The sequence below is a fragment of the Heterodontus francisci genome, chromosome 13, assembly GCF_036365525.1.
Source record: "Heterodontus francisci isolate sHetFra1 chromosome 13, sHetFra1.hap1, whole genome shotgun sequence".
NCBI classification, from domain to species: Eukaryota; Metazoa; Chordata; class Chondrichthyes; order Heterodontiformes; family Heterodontidae; genus Heterodontus; species Heterodontus francisci.
The window spans coordinates 12,162,023-12,174,335 of NC_090383.1; the positions used below are offsets into that span (position 1 = coordinate 12,162,023).

The following is a 12,313-nucleotide window of genomic DNA, read 5'->3' on the forward strand; positions in this document are numbered from 1 at the left end:
GTATAATTTTGTAATTTTTTTTGTGCTGTTGAATAGCAATCCAGAAATATATTGGTGTATGTGGGCTGGGCATATTCAGTATCAGCACTGAAAGAAAGCCATACTTTGTAAAAAGATTATGCGCAACCATTACCTGGGGCAAAGGAGTGCTAACTGTATATTCACATTGTGGGAGGACTATGCTTCATTTAAAAAGCAACTTTAATATTTATTTCAAGTTTAAAATCTGTATGGCATGCAATATTAATCTGATCTCAAGGAACCAGCAAGTCAACACTAACCACTTTGAAGTGTCTACATTTCCAGTTACACAGGATCTCACATAGACTATTTTCAACTAATAAAATATTGGGATGGTGCGTGAAGGCTGTTCCAGTAAGTTTGATCATCAGCCTAATAAAATCATGTATCCATATCTGTAATGGCATGTTATACCCAGGGGAGTTCTGGCAAAAGTATACACTTAACTATAGTTACTTAAGTAAATGTTAAATGTTAAAATGTTTCATAAATTGTTTCAGTATCATATAAGCAAGTTATCACTATTATCTGAACCACAAGACTACACTAATAAGCAAGATGTAGATGAAGTTGAGGCTGCCCTTGCCAGTCTAGAAGTGACTCTTGAAGGTGGAAAAATAGACCAGATTTTGGTAAGAGCATGTTTTATTTTGTCAAAAATGTAATAATCTATCCAACTGTTTTCTGGAAAGCATGTTCTAATAATCAATCACATAATGCTAAATGTTTGCAACGGATACTCACCATTGTTGTTCAGTCATCACTTATTTATTTTATTCTTTAAAATGGATAAACCCAATCTGATATTTTGGGGTCAAAATGCACTTTTTGGAAACTTGCGTGTCTAATGAATTAAACTGATTTGAACTATAAAGTATTTACAAAATCACGTGATCTAAAGTTTCCTCTCAGCAATCCTATGCTATTCTTTATTTGGTTCAAATCTGCTAAGCTTGACAATCAAAGAAATCAGTGAAAGAAGAAAAAATTGCATTTGCAGAGTGTCTTATTGTATCTCTTGCGCTTCACATAAATTGAATTATTTTGAAGCGCAGTACCTGTGGTTATGTAGGAAAACATAGTAGAAAGGAACAAGATCCCAAAAATAGCGATGAGATGAATCTACTTGGTTGTTAGCAGCAGTGCCTGGGAGATCAATCCTCAATTTTAGGAGACCATGTGCATTATCTTAAGGCCACATTGCACACAATGCTGAAAAAGTGGCTGAGCAAAAGGGATATATCCTTCTCAGAAATCTCCAAGTTGAAGTTAAAACCTGTATATCAGAGATGAGTGCCTCCACTTTGGCTAAAGTGGAAAGCTCATTGCCACAGGGTCTGAATAACATCGTAGTGTTTCATTATCATCTTTTGTCCAATATGGACCCTACAATACAAGAAATCATATGATTAGAGCTAGAACGTCTTGAAGAACGAACACGAGGATTCTGATTACCTTATGGATGCCCTTTATGTCCTACATTAAGGTGTTCACCACCAGTGCCCTAAATAGGGAGGACAGTGTCACTCATGCAAGTAGCCTTTCTTTGATGTCATGCAGTCCTGGTGTCCTGCTGGAAGGCAGGGAGCCCCACATAGTGACTTTCCAATACCTACAGACCCTTTAAGGGTATGGAAATTGCCCTATTTAATAAGATCACCACAGTATGAAAGAATGGGTTTAATTGATTTTCCTAAAGTTCAAGCAACCCATTTCGGCTCAGGGATGTCACGAACAGGGTAATCATACCAACAACTTACATTCTGAAAGTTACTATAAATGTAATATCTGGGATTTTCACACAAAATGCCCGCCCACCAACACCCCCCCCCCCACCCCCCCCCCCCCACCCCACACACAATACTGCCTCTATTCAGCAATTTTAAAACACAATATAAAGAAACTAGGGGTGATGAGGGGAGTGAGTATACGGATATTTCCCTTTACAACATTTTGTATTAACAATTCAACTGAAAACAACATTTTCTTTGTATAATCATTATTGTATATTTGATAGACATTCTGTATTAATGCAGCAGGTTTTATAGACTGGGCTGAACTGCCTATCAGTTTCCATGAGTTGTCGAATGAACAGCACACATTGGACCCATATTTTTGATTCGTTGTAAGAAAAAAAGGCTTCAGCTACTTCTGCAGATGGTTCAGTTAGTAAATTATGAACGCCATTTGAGAATTGTTTTACTGAAACATAACCTAAAAACTGCAGCTTGGTAACTAATTTATGTTTCGTCTGTTGGGCTGCATGGATCTTTTGAATCTTTGTTTTAAAATGAATAGCGCTTGAAAATATGTTTTCCTTAGGAACTATAGCTAATGTATTTGATGAGTCTTTTCAATGTTATAAACTGCATATAATAAAAGATAAATCACAGTAAATGCTTGAGTAATTAGATGTTATGAATGTGCAAGTAAAAACAATCCTTAGCTGGCTTTTCTGTTAGAAAACAAAGCGTGATGAGACTCCAACTTAAATTTCTGACCAAAAACCACAGCTTTTCAGTATGTCAGCTGAAATGGTGATTGAAAGAAACATATAATTAACATTAGCGTTTAATTCTTTAAAAATACTTCCAGGCCTCTGTATTTTAAAGTTATTTCTTACCGCCCCTTTGATTCCCCACCCCATCAATCTCGAATGACTGCAGCTATCTGTAATAGTTGTTGCCACTGGGTTGCCTGCTAGAAAAGGTAACTTAACCTTTATCAATTTTTATTTCTCCAAGTGGCCCTCCCCACCCCGATAATGTGAAGATCAGAAACTGAAAAATAGCAATTATGATCACCATCCCACATCCTACTATTTAATTGCGCAATGCACAGATACTGCAGATTTTCTATTAATTGCTGTGTAGAAGATGAAGAGAAACATACTATTAACACAAGCTTTTTAACTTTAAAAAGTACTTTCATATACCTGTACTTTTTCACCTCTTTGATTATCTTTCCCTGGCAGAGAGGCCAACATTGTTCTGCTTCAATTCTGTGAAAGCTATTATTGGGCTATTTAAGCCGTTTTAAGTATAAATGGATTCTTTTCCAGCTATTGACCAATGGTAATTGCGTGACTGTTGAATCTCTTTTTAGTAATATTCTCAATAATAATCACAAACATTCTGTGAATGTTGCTTCTCAGCGATCTGATTGACAGGAATCAAGATCAATGCTAGTAAAGCCAGACATAAGGATTCATTGGATTTCCGTTTCAAAGCGACTCCTGACAATGCAGAGCATGCGCAGAGTGATCGCGGACATCAGCGCGTGCGAACATTTTCCTACCTGCCAGTATGAATGCACACGCATGACGTCACCACGCAATGACGTCCTCAATTGCCATCTCCATTCACCCGAACAGTACCCCACTCACTCCCATCATCCGTGCTGCAATTTCCGCTTCACCCCGCTCGATCCCTGCCATGGCGTTGCCTTCCCTCAGCCAATCACTCCCCCGGCCTGCTTCCCGTCGCGCGCGCCCCTCTCCCCCCCCCCCCCCCCCCCCCCGTCAGCTACTCGCTCCCGCCCCACTGGCTGCCCTACCCCCCCACCCCGGCCATTCGCTCCTGCCCTCAAAGCTCTCTCCCTACCGTCCGTTTTCCCCCCCTCAGCCACTCACTCCAGACCTCGCCACTGCTCCCCCTCCCCACCCCTCGACTGATCGTTCCTCACTTCCCCCCCCCCCCCCCCCACACCCCCGTTCTCCAACCATTCGCTCCCCGCACCCCTCCACCCAGTAGCTCCAGGCCACGTTGCCTCCCTCCTCTCGGCCAATTGCTCCTATGTCACCTCTCGTGGCCTGCCTTGCATCTTCAGGCGGCGCGGGGGAGAAAGATCAAACATGTATTTTGTGATAAATTGAGCAGTGCCATCTTTATTCCTGACAGCTGTCTGAAACGTCGCAGACAGTGACGTTTCAGTGGAAGAGGCTGTATTTGCGCATGTGCTAGTACTGCGCCACCTAGTGGCTGCGTTGTCAGCAAACGCAGCCTTTCAGTTAATCTGGTAATGATCGCTAGGTTAGACTCTGGTCACCTGATTCACTCTTTTTACAAGATTGCTCACTGACTTGCAGGGGAACCTTCATTAAATACACTGGCTCTGTCCAGGTTTCCGCTACTCTTGAACCTCAGCACTAGTCTGATGGTGCTCTCGGCTTCAAGGCTGAGTTTCTATCACTCTAAGGACTCGGCTGTTATGCAATGTGTTTCAATGGTCTTTTACTTGGCTTTTTCTTTCACTTTCCCTATCCTTGCTCTACCCGCTATTAGATGACATTCTTCAGGTCAGTGAACTTCTTGCACTTTCTGGGCATGGTGCTGCCGCCAGTAAGAAAGAAAGAAAAATCTGCATTTTTATATTGCCTTTCACAACCTCAGGACATCCCAAAGGGCTTTACAGCCAATGAGGTATTTTTTGAAGTGCAGTCACTGTTGTAATGTAGGAGCAATGCCTAAGCCAACAGAGCCCACTGCTCCTCCCTGCTGAGATCCCCAACTTTTTCCACAGCACCATCTGAGTAGCTGATGCTAATGGGTCACGGGAGGGATGACATGATGTAGGTTGGGAGGAGTCAGAAATTTGGAAAGATTCCCCTCCCTCCCCCCAACTTAGCATCTTTGTCCCAGTTGGGTATTTACTTCAAAAGAAATATTTCACATCACTTGATAATGTTGAGGAAATACTCAAATTTAACAACTACAGAATTACATTTTCTGTAGAAGACAAGGAGAATAAATTGGTAATGGGATCGTGACGATAGGAATGTAGGAAACTACAGAACCAAGGAGTACTGCAGTCTATCTAGTTGGTCTGAAAAAAATAATACCGACTCCTTCAAATATCTAACCAATTCTCCCTTAAATTTTTTCACATTGCCTGCTTTCATTGCCTTCTTGGGTAGTCTGTACAGTACGTTAAGTTTAATGTTCTACCCTATCTTCTTGTATGTTTTTTAAAAATATTTAATCTTAACTATTGGGAATAAAATGCATTGGCATTAACTGAAGCCTCAATCGGCCATCCCTATAACCTGTGTTCCCACAGTCTCAAAGGCTGTACCTAAAATCTACTTCCTTCCAGCTTCACCTCTTTTCCCCATAATAGCTCCCATCATTAATGCCTTCTCCCTTCCACTCCAGGACATGGCCTATACTATTTTGTTCATCCACTAGTGATGTAGCAGTCATCAGGTGGCCTGGCCCTGGCCAAGCCAATACCCCTTGCAAACTACTTGCTCACCATTTTGTTTTGTGCCTCAACTTTAATAAGATTCTGTGAAAGAGGAAAGAGAGTCAGAAAAGCACAGACAGTAAAAGAAAGTGTCTGAGCGGCAGATATTAGAGGCAGAGAGGTGTAGACAGAAAACAAGACAAAGAAAAGGAGACAGGAAGGAATTGGAGTAGAAGACAGTCTATTACATTAAACAAAGATACTTTATTTTTACTCACCATTGGAAAAATTCCTTTTGCAAAGAACAAACTAACTTTACTCTCCGTGAGGCTCCCAGGAAAAGTACAGCTGTTATTTTACAGAACAATTATAGATGTGAATTTATTCATAATTCAACTAATACAGAACTACTGTTTTATGGCCATTTTTTAACATTTACCCATTTACATTCTTAGAGAAAAAAATGTAATGTTAATGATATTAGCATTATAACAAATCACTTGCTTTTACTCTAGGAGGATATCACAGACATCCCAAAGTTAGCAGATTATCTTAAAATTTTTAGGTAAGTAAAGAAATGCTTTAATTATAGCATCATTGTCTTTTCACATAAAATAAATCCTGAATGTTAATTCATCTGTATTTAATCCAAAAGTTAGAGTCAATGTTGTGTATAAATTACAATAGGTTTTAGGGAGTGGGTTGAGATACTTTCAAAGGGTTGTAACGAGGATGTAAACATTTGATTGAACTTTATGATGATTTTTATTTATAAAACATGTAGCTTTCATACATTTTAAATGTTGAAAGAACAATTTAACATTTTTAATTTATCCAGCCATCTTAACGCAATGTCTTGTCAATAGTGTTTAATGATATGGAGTCTCTTTTGAGAGCTTGCAGATTTATCAATAATATTAATGTCTGCATTGTGGCCCACAAATATCAATGAGATACCACGACACTTAAAACAAAACTTTTCACACCCTCTCTCCCCTCCACAATTGCTTATATTCTGCAGCTTCAAATTGTACCTAACTGTAAATGTGACTTGGATTTAAATAGCACCTTACCACTTCAAAACATCTCAACATATTTCACACAATTAAAACATTTGACTAACTTCTGAAATGAACTGATTGTTATGCTGCCAAATAACAACTTGGATTTATAAAGTAACTTGAAACATAGAAAAACATCCCAAGGTGTTTCACAGAAAAGGAGCCGGTGCTAAGAATTTGAGAGGATCAGGAGAAGCAATCAAAAACTTGGTTAAAGAGATGTGTTTTGAAAAAGCTTTTAAAGGTGGAAGGTAATGAGAGAGGCAGAGGGATTTGAGAAGGAGCGAAGGCTGTCATCAGAGGTAGCATGGGGGAAGGGTGGATATTCAAAAAGTTAGAAGATTGAAAGACACAAGATGAGACATGAGACTGGAGGAGGTTACAGTGATAGAACAGATTAAGGACATGATTGCAGATGAGGATTTTAGATTCAGTGCAAGTGAACAAGGATGGGATGATGGAAGATAAGGCTTAGTGCAGCCTAGAAGCCAATCTGCACAAACCGCCTTCCACAATGAGTTGATTTTCATGATGTTGGTTGAGGGAAGAATTGGCCAAAATACCAAACTCCCTGCTCTTCTTCAAACAGTGCTTACTACAGCCACTGCAACAGGCAGACAGCCTGGGTTTTATAACTCATCTGAAGGATAGCATCTCTGACAATAGAGAGTCTTTTAGTACTCTATTCAATTAGCTTAGATTGTGTCTAAGACTTGAATTCACATCCGCTTGACGTAGAGGCAAAGTTGCTACCAAATGAGCCAAGCTAACCCTACATGAATGTGCAAGTTTGAAGGAAATAATGGCCAGAATTCTACACCCACCCCCCGCCCCCCTTGCTGGGAGCAGTCTGGAAGACTGGGGGGGGGGGGGGAGGGCCGAAATCAAGAGGGAGGCGAAGGTAGAGGATGGGCCGTGCCTGTAACCTCCCCGCCCCACCCCCCCCCCCCCCCCGCTGCTATTTTACCAGTGGCAGGAGAGGTGGCAAACTACCCACCTGCCCCAGGCCAATTGAGGTCCTTAAGTGGCCAATTAATTGCCACTTAGGGGCGTCTTCCCGCTGCCACTGATATTTTACCAGCAGCAGATGGGTACTACCTGAGAAGGCCACCCAGTAATACCAGACAGCCTCCTTCTGGGCTGGGCTGGGGGGAGTGGGTGGGGGCCCTCCTGATCGGGCACCCTGTGCCCCCCAGAGGGCCCCCCCCCCAGCAGCATTGTTCGCCCCTGCTAAAACTACTCCCCACCCTTCCCTCTGACTCCCACTGCCCTTGCTGTGGCCCAGCCAATTGGAAGTTGCTAGGACTGAAGAGCTGCCGGCCTTCTGATTGGCCAGCAGCACTTGGAGGCAGGACTTCCTACCTCAGAGAGGCGGAAGCCCCAACTAAGGCCAATTATGGGCCTGGGCCACACAAAATTTGCAGAGGATAGGCAGCGTGTCAGTCCCAGCAGATTCCAGGCCTGGCAGAGGTGGGCTCTCCCCTGACATTTTGTCCATTGGACAGCACCACCGCCACAATGTAAAATTCCAGCCAATGCTATCGTTGTACAAGACTGAGACAGAAACTTCCTTTTCAGCAGATTGCCCTTCCTGACTACATCTCCCTCCAAGACAGTCTTGCCACAATCCATTGTCACAAGGCAAATGCGTGATATTCAGTATTTATATTCCAGCACTCAGGAGTAAGGACTAAATATGCACAGGTTAAATTCTCCTAGTTCTCAATATGAGCCACACCAAAACATGAGGCAGAAAGTTAAGGTTGCAGCATCTCCCTGCAGAAGAGAGGGAAACTCAAATTGAGATGGCCTCGAACTTTCTAACAACCTCCAAAACTACAAGAGGAGGGCTGGAGGTTTCCTCACCCATTCTCATGGTTGCATGAGCTGATCTTGTCTGGTCAGTTAATTACACACCAGCATTATTTGAGCCTTCAGGTGGTATGCAAGGTACTCTATGTAATACTGGACTTAATTCCTGGTGAACTCAATCTGCAGATTTTCTTGGCAATACTTGTTTTCCAGAAGCACCATAAGTATTAGTATTCACCACTATATGATTGGATACTCAAAACACAATTATGTATCTAAGAGAATAAAAGTTATTCACGCCTGTGATGTCCGTGAAGTTGTACATGCAAGAAATAAATCCTGGATTACCGTTTGAATGGGAATGTTGCCATATTTAACAGGAGACTTGTGTATTTATTGTATATTGTTTCAATAAAATTGGATGGTGATAGACTACTCTCTAATGTTTTCGGTTAATTCTGAATTAAGCTATTGTCAAATATAGAAATAGAACAATATTGCATTAAAGGGCATTAATTGCAAGGAATTGGGTTCTTCAAATTGAACTAACAGTTGAAATTGCATTGAGTTTTTTTTAAATACATACTTGAGAATATGTTTCACGTTATAGGCCCAAAAAGCTGACGCTGAAGGCCTACAAGCAGTACTACTTTATTTTTAAAGATACTTGTTTATCATACTTCAAGAATAAAGATGCTTCTCAAGGAGAACCAATTGAACAACTAAATCTGAGAGGTGAGAAACCACTTTTGCAAGTTTTTATAGACTAAACATCACATAGAAAGCCGGATAACAACTTCTAAATATGATCAAATTATAATCCCAATATTGTAACAGTCGCTTAAATTTCAAATCAAATTGGCAAGGGAGCTTTATATTTATTGTGCATTAATGCCAGCTATGATGAAACAGAGTTAGAGTATAATCTAAGACTTAGATGCACAACATCTGTTTCACTTATTTGGAAACATTTCCACTTTCCATCTATTAAATTCTTTTTAGCCCTCTCCCTCCCACAATTTTGTAGCAACCCCCAGCTTACAGGAACCTCCTGTTAGGCTTCTCCAAACACCCACCTCATAACTAGCTGCCAGGCGGAACTCTGAGCAACAGTTACTCAGGTTTACATTTTACCCAAAGAACAAGCCAGGAGCAGGGACTTGCAGTGTAGCAAACCTATACCCAATCACTCCATGGTGTAGTACATCAGTTACTGCATCTTCACGCCCTTTTCTGTACTCCTTAATTTAAACGCTTTTTCATCTTGTCCTAGCTGAAATCAAAACAAATGGCATTTTCTACAGAATAATAACTTCATTACTTAAGTATGTGATAACACACAAAGTGCTTTGTATTTTTTCAAAATGATGTGTCTGTAAAGTGTCTCAAAAATTCAAGATGATTTTTCTGTGAATTTGCAGCTCAGACATCAGAATGCTTTTATGTAGCAGCACAAGCCTCACCTATGCAGTCAGTTTACCCTGGAGCAATTTTTACTGGTATGCTGTGAAGACTAATACTCGGACTATTGGGAACAACAGAACCCACAATGTTGCCCTGTTCCACTGTATGTCACAGGTTGCACAACATTGCTGCTATTATGGTTCCCTCATTTGTTAGGCACCTAGAATGTTGGCAGAAAAAGATAATTTAAAGCATATGATCAAACTTGTTCTCAGAATTCGCAAATGATAGGTTGTTTGTTTAGCAACAATTCTCATTTCATTAAACTTTGCATTGCATTAGAGAAAAAAAATTGCAGAAATACTGGGCTGGATTTTAAAGCCCCTCAGCTGTGGGAATGGTGGCGAGGGGCAATGAAGATCGGTACAGCAGAGGCCCGCCACTGACCCCAATCTTGGCGGCGGTGAGGCCTCGTTGTGGCTCGATTGGCGGCAAGACCTACGTTAAAACATGTAAATGTCTACTTACCATGCAGTCTAGAGTCTTTGATCGCGTTGCAATCTTCATTCTTGCCACCGACAATGCCATGCCTTTGAATCCCCGTTCGGGGAAATGTGGTGCGACACCTGTTGGGAGTGGGGGGTAGGAGGTTTTTTTTCTCTGGGTGGGGGGAGTAGGGTTACAAGGTTTTGGATTGGTCAGGGGGTGGACGGGAAAGGGTAAAGGACAAAGGTGCTGAACATTGAGGGTGGCGGGGAAGGTCAAAGTTTCAGTACAAGAATTCCAGGGGGGCGGGGTGGGGGAGAATGCCTGGTTAGTTTATTTTATTTATTTTTACAATATTTTCCGTTACTTGGCCCTTTAAATTTTAAATTTCCGTTGAGGGCTATAAGCCATTTAAAAATGGCACCTGTGCATTAGCGCCAGACAGCGTTGCCGGCGATGGCTTGCCCACCTCCTCCACGTCATCGCAGGGGATGGGCACTGCGGCCATGCAAATGAGCCGCCACATTTGAAAACATGGCAGCTCCGTGACGCGTTGCCCGTGCACACGGGCTGCATTTTTTACGTCCAACGCCTACTTTGGCGGCGGAGTCTCAACATGCAGCCCATAGTATTACAGAATATTATATATGGAAACATTACATACAGTTGGCACCAGTATACCACCCAAAATTCATTCTATCAAATCACTCGGAAATGAAAACTTTGAACATAGAAAATATGAGCAGGAGTAGGCCATTCGGTCCTTTGAGCCTGCTCCGCCATTCATTATGATCATGGTTGATCATCCAACTCAGTAAACTGTTCCCGCTTTCCCCCCCATATCTTTTGATCCCTTTCGCCCCAAGAGTTACATCTTCTTCTTGAAAACATACAATGTTTTGGCCTCAACTGCCATAGGACACAAGTAGTTCTCATTTGTAAGGCGTGAATAGGATTCTGTTGAAATGTTGTAACTGAGAAGAGTGATTCTAGCCTGTGGATATTTCAGTGACACTTGTAATATACACACTTCATCTTCTGATACTCTTTAGTAAATAACATTTTGATGAATTTGAACGGTATTGAAAATTAGCTTAGTCTGTATTTTCCTTAAGAAGGCAGATGGAGAGGGAGAGAAACAGTATGGGATAGATTTTAAGGAGCCCTCCATGTCGGGATCCGTGGTGGGGGGCGGGAGGGCCTGAAGATGGCCCTGGATCTCAACGACGTCAGGGCCCAGCTGATCCTCCCGGTGGTGGCGGGGCACCGCAGTGACCCACCTATCGCTCAGCAATGGGAGCACAATCACCATATGCAAATAAAGTAAAATAATAGATTTGCATGTACTTACCATTAATCTTGATGTCCCACTGCGATCTTCGGCCCGGCAGCCAGCACTCCCATGCCTTCGGATCCCCATCCGGGGAAATGAGGCGCAACACTGGTGGGGAGAGGAGGAGGTATGTTTCAGTGCAGGGATAGTGGGGGAACAGGGTCATATTAACATCATGGGTGTAGGGGATGTTGGGAAGGGTTGTAGTTTAAAGTTTGTGCAGTTTGTGAGGGGGGAAGGTCAGATGATAAAGGTGTTTTGCAGGGGGGATGGGCAATTAATTAATTTAATTGTCATTGGGGCGTTATTGGGAGAGGGGCAAAAGAGATGTATTTATTTAATTTCGCTAAATCTTCAAATAGTTAAATATGCTGGTAGGGCTTAAAAATGACATCAGCACCTGCACACAGGCAGCTGACGCTATTGTTAGGGACGGACGGACAGCCTGCCCCATCATGTGATTGGGTGGGGAGGGGTGCCTGCCCTATCTATTTAAATGAGTTCCCACGCTTGGAATTGCAATGGCTTTTTGCGTGAGCCGCCATTGTTTACGCCCACCGCTGAAATCAGCGGCGGGCTGCTAAAATTCAGCTCCATGTGTTTCGGAAGGAGAGGGAGTGGGCAAGAGAAATATGAGGAACAATTATACTGCTGGCTACCTTCTCTCTCCGTCTGCCATTCAGATTTCACCAAAGTAAAAAAGACTGGCGTTATGTCGTGCCTTTCACAACCTCAGGATGTAGTCATTGTTGCTCCCCTACAATGCAGACTTTTCTTACAGCTCTTTAAAAGCTTGTCACTACAGTTGCCATCTGAAATCATCAAAACACCCAAATATGTTGCTTCAAAGTAATAACTTTCCTCGAGAAAATGGGAGTAACTTTCAGCTCCAGGCTTGCTCCTTGGGAGTTATTGGGGTGCACGGTCCCCACACTTTTCCATTTGTGGTAGCACAGTTTCATAAAATCATCCCTAACACGAAAGCTACCTTGTTAACGACATTAGTACCAGT

The 12,313-nt window shown here is 42.1% G+C and overlaps 1 protein-coding gene across 2 annotated transcripts in view; it reads left to right on the forward strand.

Moving 5' to 3' along the window:
- The window catches only part of fermt1 (FERM domain containing kindlin 1), an 86,058-nt gene that overhangs the window by 59,225 nt on the left and 14,520 nt on the right, over nt 1–12,313 (forward strand). For both annotated transcript variants that reach the window (XM_068045736.1, XM_068045734.1), the window contains exons 8-10: nt 522–653; nt 5,721–5,770; nt 8,689–8,813. In XM_068045736.1, coding sequence (XP_067901837.1) covers nt 522–653; nt 5,721–5,770; nt 8,689–8,813 — 307 coding nt within the window. The remainder of the gene's footprint in view (nt 1–521; nt 654–5,720; nt 5,771–8,688; nt 8,814–12,313) is intronic.